This window comes from Manihot esculenta, chromosome 3, assembly GCF_001659605.2.
Source record: "Manihot esculenta cultivar AM560-2 chromosome 3, M.esculenta_v8, whole genome shotgun sequence".
In the NCBI taxonomy this organism is placed as follows: Eukaryota; Viridiplantae; Streptophyta; class Magnoliopsida; order Malpighiales; family Euphorbiaceae; genus Manihot; species Manihot esculenta.
The window spans coordinates 29295704-29306687 of record NC_035163.2 but is presented as its reverse complement, the minus strand read 5'-3'; the positions used below and the strand labels follow the sequence as shown (position 1 = coordinate 29306687).

Below are 10984 nucleotides of genomic sequence, written 5' to 3'. Positions count from 1 at the left end.
AGAGTGGAAGAAGAGAACGAAAGAAAGAGAAAACAGAGGCCGGTTTAGCAAAAATTATGGAGTATATACGTTTTACATATACGATGTTCATATGGTATAACAAATTCGGAGATGAATGCATTTATTAAATTAATAGTTAAATTTTTTTAAAAAAATTTAAAATGAAATAATTGTATGGTATATAAATAGAATACGATACAAAATATGAATATTTATATAAAAATAATGATTTTTTCAAAGAAATTACTAATAATTATTATAAATTCTCCTGGTTTAGATCCAAGTGCCAGCAGGTAGACATAATTTCCTGATTATAAAAACATTGGCAAAGCAGAGTCTGGTTTGGGAAATTAAGATTTTTTTTGAATAAAAAAAGAAAGTGAGAGAAAGAAAGAAACGTCAAAGAGAGAGAGAGAGAGGAGAAATAAAACAAATCTTTTTGGGTGTGAGGAGGACGTTTTGGTTTCAAAAGCGTCCAAGTTCTCTTCATGTATTCTGCTTCTCTCTTTCTCTCCTCCCCTTTGGGTCCCACTCCTTTTCATCTCTATTCCTTCCCCTTCTTTCAAAACAACGGCGCGGACTTAAAACACCCAACACGTTTTTAGTTTTCTCTTCCTCCTCCTGCTGCTCTCGTTTCATTTTGAATAACATACACATACAAAGGTACTACCTTTGATCCTTCCCCTTCTCTTCTCTCTATTTCTTCCTTGTCTATAAACTCACAAGTATTCCCTTCATATCTTTTGTTGAAGTTTCTTTGCTTCTTCATCTTGTTTTTGCTTTGTGTAAAACCAGCTGCTGGTTTTTTGGTCTACTATTACCTGCCATTTTTTAAATCTTGGTGTTTCGTGGGGGGTTTTGGTTCCCTGGAGCAATAAAGTATGAAGAGGGGCCGTATCTGGGATCGTTACTTTCTGATTGTAATGTCTTACTGAAGATATTTCAGCCTTTCTTATCTGTTTTTCTTTGTATATGAACTATCTGCTGCTACTATGCATGTTTGAGAGTAAAGAAAATCTGGAAGTGAGTTTGCTTTCTACCTGGGTTTTGCAGGTAAGGGTTTTCTCTTATTGGCCTGCATTTCTTATTTGTCTGGGTTTCTTTTAAGACCAGAAAGTTGGTTGCTTTTCCAGTTCCACTCCTGATTTACTTGTTTCCTGGCGAATACTAATTTTCTTTTCTTTTTTTATTCATTAAAAGGAGCGGTCTTTTGGCTTGTGGGCTTGTTATCTTTTTGAATTTGCTTTTTTGTTTTTAGGTTTATATTTTCTTTTTCATTGAAGATGTCGTGTTCTACGCTACTGTATCATTTAATAAAAAAAATTAATAATATGTATACAGATATCTGTGAATGAAAAGGAAGAAACGAAGAAGAAGAATGTGTGCGCTAAAAGTTTTTAGGTACAGTTAATTGACAATATTTGCGCACTTTTGTGCAGGATCCCCAAATTAGTGCTAATTAATTTCTTAAAAGATTTAATGGGATTTTAATTTTTTTTGAGCTATTTCATTTTTCACTTCCTCCTTACAGGTGATTGGAGTGGAGATGGGGATGTTTAATTTTTAGATAAAAGCAGCTGGTCTGCAATTTCTGTGAAAGGTTTAAAGTTTACTTGCTCCAAGAATGGATTGAAATAGAGGTTGCAGCCCTTTTTGGCCGCAATGTTAAAACCTGCAGCTCCTGGGCTGTTGTTTCTCTTTTTACTCCTGATATCAGTATCTGCAGATGACAATGGCTTTTCCCGGTGTAATTGTGACGATGAGGGTAGTTTATGGAGTATAGAGAACATTCTAGATTGCCAAAAAGTGGGCGATTTCTTGATTGCTGTGGCCTATTTTTCGATCCCTATTGAACTGTTATACTTTGTTAGCTGCTCTAATGTCCCGTTCAAATGGGTCCTCTTTGAGTTCATTGCCTTCATTGTTCTTTGCGGATTGACCCATTTGCTCAATGGCTGGACCTATGGCCCTCATCCGTTTCAGCTTATGGTTGCCCTTACTGTATTCAAGATTTTAACTGCTTTGGTCTCATGTGCCACCGCCATTACACTTTTCACTCTCATTCCTTTGCTTCTCAAAGTGAAAGTAAGAGAATTTATGTTGAAGAAAAAGGCATGGGATCTTGGCCGTGAAGTTGGGATTATAATGAAGCAGAAAGAAGCTGGGTTGCATGTTCGTATGCTAACTCAAGAGATTCGAAAATCGCTTGATAGGCATACTATTCTTTATACAACCCTTGTTGAGCTATCTAAGACATTGGGTTTGCAGAATTGTGCAGTGTGGATGCCTAACCAGATTAGAACGGAGATGAATTTGACCCATCCGTTGAACGAGGGTAATTATTCAAGTATGGATAATCGTTCAATACCAATTTCTGATCCTGATGTTGTTAGGATTAAAGGGAGTGACGGAGTGAACATACTTAGGCCTGAATCAGCACTTGCTGCTGCAAGCAGTGGAGGATCTGGTGAGCCAGGGCCTGTTGCTGCAATTCGAATGCCAATGCTTCGTGTTTGCAATTTCAAAGGGGGAACTCCTGAGATAATTCAGGCTTGTTATGCAATATTGGTGCTGGTTCTTCCAGGGGGACAGCCTAGATCTTGGACCAACCAAGAATTGGAGATAATTAAAGTGGTAGCTGATCAGGTGGCTGTGGCTCTCTCTCATGCTGCAGTTCTTGAAGAGTCCCAGCTCATGAGGGAGAAGTTGGAGGAGCAAAATCGGGCCTTGCAACAGGCAAAAATGAATGCGATGATGGCAAGCCAGGCTAGGACAGCATTTCAGAAGGTAATGAGTGATGGCATGAAGAGACCTATGCACTCTATTTTAGGCTTGATTTCAATGATACAGGATGGTAATCTGAGTACTGAGCAACAGATCCTCGTGGATGCAATGATGAAGACTAGCAATGTCTTGGCAACATTGATTAATGATGTGATGGAAATTTCAACAAAGGATAGTGGAAGATTTCCATTGGAGGTGAGATCTTTCCGTTTACATGCCACTATCAAAGAGGCTGCTTGTCTTGCCAAGTGCTTGTGCGTTTATAGGGGATTTGGATTTTCAATCAATGTTGACAAATCCTTGCCTGATCATGTCATGGGTGATGAGAGAAGGGTTTTTCAAGTGATTTTGCATATGGTTGGTAACCTGCTGGATGGCAATAACAGAAAAGGGTCTGTGGCACTTCGGTTTCTCTTGGATAATGGAAGTCAGGAAAGAAATGATCATAAATGGGCAGCTTGGAGACATAGCACAATTGATGGGGATGTATATATCAGATTTGAGATCACGATGAACAATGATGCTTCTGAATCAGATGGTTCAAGTTCGGTCACGCCGGTTGGTGCTAGGAGCTATGCCAGTGATGGAATTGATGAGGGCTTGAGCTTCAGTGTTTGCAAAAAGCTGGTCCAGGTAACAATCTAAAATTTTCAGGTAGCATTAATGCACAATGATTGACATATGTTCGCAGATTTGTCATTTCTTCTCAAAACAGGTTCTGTACTGGGACGATAATAATAAGCTGCACATTGGTATCAGTTACTAATATTTAGGACAATCTTTATCTCCAATCAACCATATTATTTGTAATTCACTTCCTTAGCATATTGTTTAGTGAAGCTTCTTTTTTCACAACTATATAATTGATATTCATGTCCTTTTGGTTCATATGAGATTTCTGTCTTCTTAGAAGCAACATTTTTGTTTTGATTATGCAATAATATTATTAGTAATTTGTTTTGATCGCGTTGAGGCTTTGATTTGCAACTCTTTTACATGTCACACAAATCACAATGGAAGCCGGCCTGAAATTATTCGACTAATACACTATTTAGGTGATCAAGTAGCCTTTGTATTTAGCCACATTGATCTTTGTTTCTAATCTCTGTATGATTGGCAGTTGATGCACGGTAAGATCTGGGCAGTCCCTAACTCTCAAGGTTTTCCTCAAAGCATGGGGCTAATTCTGCGGTTTCAACTTCGACCATCCCTGTCAATAGCCATTTCTGAATCTGGAGAATCTTCAGAGCACCCACATTCCAACTCTCTTTTCAGAGGCTTGCAAGTTTTGTTAGCCGATGCAGATGATGTGAACAGAGCTGTGACCCGGAGACTGATTGAGAAACTAGGTTGCTGTGTTACTACTGTTTCATCTGGATTTGAATGTCTTAGCATCATTGGGCCGACTACATCTACTTTCCAAGTCGTTCTTTTGGATCTTCAGATGCCGGAGTTGGATGGATTTGAAGTTGCATCAAGAATCCGGAAGTTCAGAAGCCGTAGTTGGCCATTAATAGTTGCCCTGACAGCAAGTGCTGATGAATTGTTGTGGGAAAGATGTTCACAGATTGGAATAAATGGTGTCATTCAGAAACCACTTATGCTTCAAGGAATAGCAAATGAGCTTCAAAGAGTCCTTGTGCAGGCAAACAAAGTCATCTAATGACATTCTATTCTGTAAGTCATAAGTAGCCTTGATTCTTCAGTTTTGGGGACTCATAGAATAGCCAAATAGCTATGAATTAGTGGCCCCATCCTAAATATCCCACCAAGCTTTCTAGTATAGAAATGTTTACACATACGACATTTACACCCACAATGGTATACAAAATCATCCTCTCAGTCGCAAACCAAGTTGAAACATCTCATGAATCATCTTTATTTTTTTTACGATAAATAATTGATCACGTGCCTTGCACATTCCATCCAACCGCCTGGAAGGCAGGATATATATATTAGATGTCGCAGAATGTGGGAAGAATAAGCGAATGGCATGGGTCAAGTCGCGATGAGTAGCATTATTTTCTGGGGGGGTTTTCAGTGGAAAATAAATAAATAAATAAATAAATAAAAGCCATGCATGAATCTGAATGCGTACGTAGACTCTTTTTTGGATCAAATATCACGCCAAGTGGACCCATCTCTGCCTTTACAAGTTGGGTTTTTAATTCTTACTTTATTATAATTTTCCATGTAGGAATTGATTGATTGTGAAGCTAGGTTTTGGTGGGTTTATTGTAAATATAATTATCTTATGGCTTTAATATTATAATAATATTATTAATAAGAACAATTAGGGTTGCAAACCTTATATAGTTATTGAAGCCTAAGGAATTTGGCCTATATGCATTGTTATCATTATCTTATTTGTAAAAGAATTGACGTTAGATCCTTTATTCGAATGTTGACTCATTCTATGTATATAATATTACCAAATTAACAGTGAAAATTCTTGCTTTTAAAAATCAGACCACATAAATCAAATGAATCGGCTAAAAAAGACGACATTTTGGTCAAATTTTTTAAATAATATTTTGTAAAATAGAGTTTGAAAAAACTAGAAATGGTACCTTAATTTTTGTTGAGAATATAATATCGGAAAGTGGCATTTGGTGGTGTCTTATTGAGAATGAACTATTAGGTACAACGTTAAATGTTGGTGACTTACACTTTACCGACCTTATTTTTTATATATGCACACGCGCACATACACGTGTGTGTATATATATATTACAGGTCCTACTAAAAAAAAAAATTATTTTTTTTATTTAAACAAATTTAAGATAATGCATTATTTTTTGAAAGGCCGGCAGACGAGCATAAGCCATATCGTAGAATATAGGTTTGTAGAAGAAACATACAAAGCCATTAGGAGATGTAAATTTAAAAATGAATGTAAAAGAGAAATGGGAAAGGGGGGCTGAATCCCAAATATATTAATCACTTAAAAAGTTTTGTCTCTCTTCACATTGATTTGGATAGCATGAAAACGCATATCATATAAATAGACCTTTTAGCAACTTGTACGTAAAATATATTCTGTGATAGCGACACACAGGTAGAGGTGGCTTTATAATTTTCTTTGCCCAACTTTAAAAAATATATACATACATCCAGGCAAAAGGAGAAATGTGTCAAAGGGGTCTGTATGCACCATTTAAAAAAAAAAAAAAAAAAAGTGGGTGTTGCTGTCTATGCATTTGCTGGCTTTTTTTTTTCTTTTTCTTAGTTTTCATCTTAGTAAGGGTTGTATTGGTGACAAATTGAGAAGTAGAAAACAAATTGAGAATAGTAATGGCAGTTTTGAGTGTGGTATAGGCGATACCCAGTCCTCAAGGGAAAGCCCATTAAACAAATTGAATTACAGATTTGTCTAGAAAGCCGAGACGGCTACAGCCACTCTTCTTTGTGGAGATTCCAGTCCCTGCCCAGCCCAACACTGTTTCCAAATTCCTACTGTCACTTATTTCAGATTTCTACTATTTAGAATTAAGAAATTTATAAAAATTTAATTCAATTATTTCTTTTTATCAATTTTCATATTTAAAATGAAAAAATGATTTTTTTTAATTTTAAAAAATTTATCCATAATTGTTATGAATTTATTTAAATTTTTTTCTTTCAAATTAAATTTTATAAGAATTTAATTTTGTTGTGTTTTTTTTATATTTAAAATAAAAGAATATATATATATATATATATATATATATATAACTTGGAAAAGATATTAAAAAAAAAATATTATATGTGGGTGGTTAGTTGAAAAATCATTTTTCCCTAACAGATAAAATTTAGAAATGAAGCAATTAAGTCATACTAAGAAATCTCTAGTTGAAACGCAACCAAAGTTGATTACATAAAGAAAACAATTAAAACAGACAGTATAATCAGTGTAAAAAGCATGAAGCTGGAACCTTGGAGTTGGCCCATCTCCATTCTGATCTTTAAGAAAACTGAAGCCTGGTCCTGGCCTCTAAGGGAACCAAAGTTTATTCAAGCACTCTCTTTCTTTCTTTACATAAATTTAAATCATGAATATTGTTTTCCTCATTTTTATTATGTTATTTTATATTGAAGAGATAACCACCAACTTAAGCAATTTATATCACGTTTAAATCATTTCAGAAAACAAATCAAACAACAAACTTCATATATTTTATTCACCACATGATAAACATTCACACACATTAATTCATCATTCCTATAATTTTATTATAATATTAATATGCGTTTTGCAGTTGTTTTTTTTTTTTTTTCACTAGTAAAGAAATCGATAGATAGCCATGGTAAATAAAGTTTTATTATTATATTAATCCAAGAATTAGTTTATCGTAGTATATATTTATAAAAAATATGCTATAAATATGAGTTAATTATAAAAAAAAGTTTATACTTTTAATTTTATTACAGTTATATATTTTTTTTAATTAAAACTTCACCTATTAAAAATTACTCTATCCATCCATTAAAAATTGATAAAATTGCAAGGTTAACGATATTATCACTATGTCACGTTAATGAAATTTAAAATTAATTATTAAAAAATTTTATATTTTATTTTTATTATAATTTCATTTTATATTTTTATTTTTTACTAATTAAATTTGTTTTTTAATGTTTAACTAAATGTACTGTTACTCATATAATTGAAATTTTATAAAATTATCAAGCTATTTTTTTACTATTAAATATATTTAAAAATTATCATTATTATTATTATTTATTTATTTTTAATTTTTATTAATAATTTTATGATAACAATAATTTATATTGATTCTATTTGACTAAAATCATTATCAATTATTTTTTTTAATCTATTTAATATACTTACTATTTAATATTATTTTTAAAACTATTGTTAAAAAAATAATCTTATTAAATACATTAGTGATGAAATATTAAAATATAATTTAAAATAATATTTAATATAATAAATTTCACAAAAAATTTATAAAATAAATAATTTATGAAAAATTTTATACATTTAATTTTATTGTAATTTTATTATGATATTTTAAATTATTATTAATTTTATCCTAAAATTTATTCATATATGAGATGCTGGTGTAGCATTAACATGGCGAATAATACTAGTTTTTAATAATATAAATAACAGTAAAGCACAATTAAAATAATTTTTAAAAATCAAATTTTAATTAATAAAAAAATATAGGATGGAAGTGTAATAAAATCAAAATAACTCTCTAAATATTAACTTGTTAAATTTATATTAAATTTAATTTACTTTAAATATTAATTAAAAAGAAAAGTACATAAAATATAAGTGGCATATTGCTCCAATCAACTTAAACAATCTGGGCATAAGGGAGTAATGGAATTATTTTATGGGATTAATTATAATAAATTTTTTTTAAAATAAAAATTATAAATAGAGAATAAAATTTGATATCTTTTAAATTTATTGAAATATATTTACCATCAATTTAAATTTATCGGTTTTTTAAAAAAAAATTGGATATTATCTTCGTCATCAATTGCGAAATTGAAACTACATAGTCGCTATATAATTAAGCATAGAAACAGAATACAGAAGTGTGGGAAAGGGTAGTGGATATTATTGTTTTTTTATTATTTTATCAATAAAAAACTATATAATAACATCAAAATCGACAATCTTTAAATCCCACTAATGATTTTGCGACAACAAACTGATTTCGCTATCATTACCAATATATAATTTCAACAAGTTGTAAATGGCAAATAGTTTATGCACAAATTACTTTAAAATAATCAAAACTCTTGTAAGGTTAACTCATTTTCTAATGCTGTATTATAATTAAACATGTTATTTGTTTCCCCACAGTTAAAAAACTACTTTTTTTATTATTTAAATTAATAAAATTCTATAATATTAAAATTCATTAAATCAAGATGGGGACATTATAATCATCCAAAATCCTTGTTTGTCCATGTAATCACAATCACTTAACACCCAAATTTTTGTTCAATGGTCATCTAGGGATGGTTGAACTTGTATTAATTAATTAAAATAAAAAATTCAATTCTTCACTTAACACAAATTAAATATTAAAAAATAAATCCAAATTGCACCCAATCCATATTATTATATTATATATAAAGCCGGCATTTATTTAGACTTTTCTTTGTCTATATTTCCTTGATATTTACCAATTCAAATTGATGTGCTGCATTTGATTTACATGGTTCAAAGTTAATAGAATTTCGATCCAATTTCTTTTATTTTTTAAAGGATTTTTCTTTTTAATATTAAAGCATTTATAAAGATATATTTAATAAATTCAAAAAATTAGTATCACTGAATCAATCTAAGAGTATATTTGGTTTAAATGATAAATATAACTATCCTCTTACTATGGAGCAATTAGCTTTCGACTATACCGCAGATTTTAATTGAACTTAACTTTTGCTGTCGACATATGATAGAGACCCACATTAAATTTTCAAAAAGAAAATTTTGAGACGCACGACTTTAAAAAATGTGACGATTGTCACAAAGTGTGATATGAAAATTTTATCGTTTAAGGATTAATTTTATATTTTAATTATTTTTTTGGATATTTTTATAATTTTACTTATTAAGATTTTGTTTCTATTATAAATAACCACCCTTCACTATTAGAAACTCACGTTTTTCAATTTTTGAGATATTTTAATAAGATTTTTAGTATTTTAACTTATTTTTTCTTTTATTTCATCTTAACCAAATGATATTGGTTAAAACTGCTGACGGAATTTAAATAGTTTTTTATTGCCTCCCATATATAAGCTTCTTTGCTAATTGTAATCATTTTATTTTAGTTTTTAAATTTATTTTTTTAAAGTGAAACATATATTTGAAAAGAAAAAAAAAAGTTATCCAGCACATCTAAGTGATTGAGCAGCCTACTAATTAATTTCAGCAAAGCAATGATCTACAAAGATCCATTGGAATTTCAGTGGTTGGAAAAATATAAATTAATTATATTTTTATTTTTATTAAAATTTTTAGTGATATTTTTAATTTTAAAACGTCACATTTCACTCTTTAATTTTTATAATTTATAAAGTTAAAATGCTCAAGTGCATAAATTAATTTTTTATTTTTAATAAAAAAGCTTATTATAATTCTCAATTAATCTAAATTTCGTGTTAATAACCACAATGATTACAAAGTTTATATAATTTCATTTTATTTACAAAAAAGCGTTTTTAATGGTGAAAGTGTCATTTTCAAGTAAAATATGGAGATATTAAGCTTTCCCAACTCATCATTATCCTATATAAATAAAATAAATTAAGCACAATTATATATATTAAGATGCAACTTTAATTGTATTCTCTAATTAAATTCCACTTTCCAAGAACGGATCTTAGTTCATCCACTTGTAACTAGAGGATAAATAAATTAAACTGTTTATAAACTATTCAAAACTCGACTCGATAAAAAATTCATTAGACTCAAATGAGCCGAACTTGAATTTAGCAGTATTCAGCTCATTTAGACTTGTGAGCTCGACTTGTTTTTAAGTTTATGAACAAACTCGCGAGCTGACTCGTAAACAGACTCGCAAACAAACTTGTGAGCAGACTCGTTCACTAACACTAATCCCACATAAAAATTTGAAGGATATGGAGGACTCTAACTTTTCTATAAAAACCCTTTTATATTTTTTTTCATTAATTTTAGATTTGAGAGATTTCAATTAAATAAAAATATTTAATTTAAAAATCTGTTGATGACTTTATAATTTAAATTTTTTTATAATTTAAATGAATTTGAATTGTATTGAACTTATTTATAATATAATCGATCTTAAATTCGAGTATAAATGAGCTCAAATTGGAGTTGACTCGTTAATGTGATAAATAAGATTATTACGAATCGAGCTCGAACTGAGCTCAAACTTAATATTTATTTTATGAGTCGAGATCGAGTTTATAAATAAAGTTCGAGTCGAGTTTGAACTAGAACTCGAACTCGAACTTTTAAATTTATTTTTTAATTAAGTATGAATTTATCAAAACTCGACTCGACTCGGTTCGATTACAGCATTACTTGCAATCCATCCATTTATCCTCTTATTTATGTTGGTTTCTTTTTTTAAAAAAAAATAAAATTATAATTTTAGTTTTAAAACCCCAAATTTCCTTCTTTTATATTAAAAGCCTACGTGATCTTTATCTCAAATATAATTACCACTACTAATTAGGAAAGCTT

The 10984-nt window shown here is 30.2% G+C and overlaps 1 protein-coding gene across 3 annotated transcripts; it reads left to right on the top strand.

Moving 5' to 3' along the window:
• Positions 1-441: 441 nt before the first annotated feature.
• On the top strand, positions 442-4647 carry LOC110611244 (ethylene receptor 2). Of its 3 annotated transcripts, XM_021751442.2 has the most exons (4): positions 442-1053; positions 1342-1401; positions 1532-3417; positions 3905-4647. In XM_021751442.2, the coding sequence occupies exons 3-4, from the start codon at positions 1663-1665 to the stop codon at positions 4445-4447; spliced, it is 2298 nt and encodes a 765-aa protein (XP_021607134.1). In that variant the 5' UTR covers positions 442-1053; positions 1342-1401; positions 1532-1662; the 3' UTR covers positions 4448-4647. The 3 variants fall into 3 exon arrangements, with proteins under 3 accessions (XP_021607134.1, XP_021607135.1, XP_021607133.1); XM_021751443.2 differs by lacking the exon at positions 1342-1401 and having other exon boundaries at positions 442-663; XM_021751441.2 differs by lacking the exon at positions 1342-1401.
• Positions 4648-10984: the final 6337 nt, after the last annotated feature.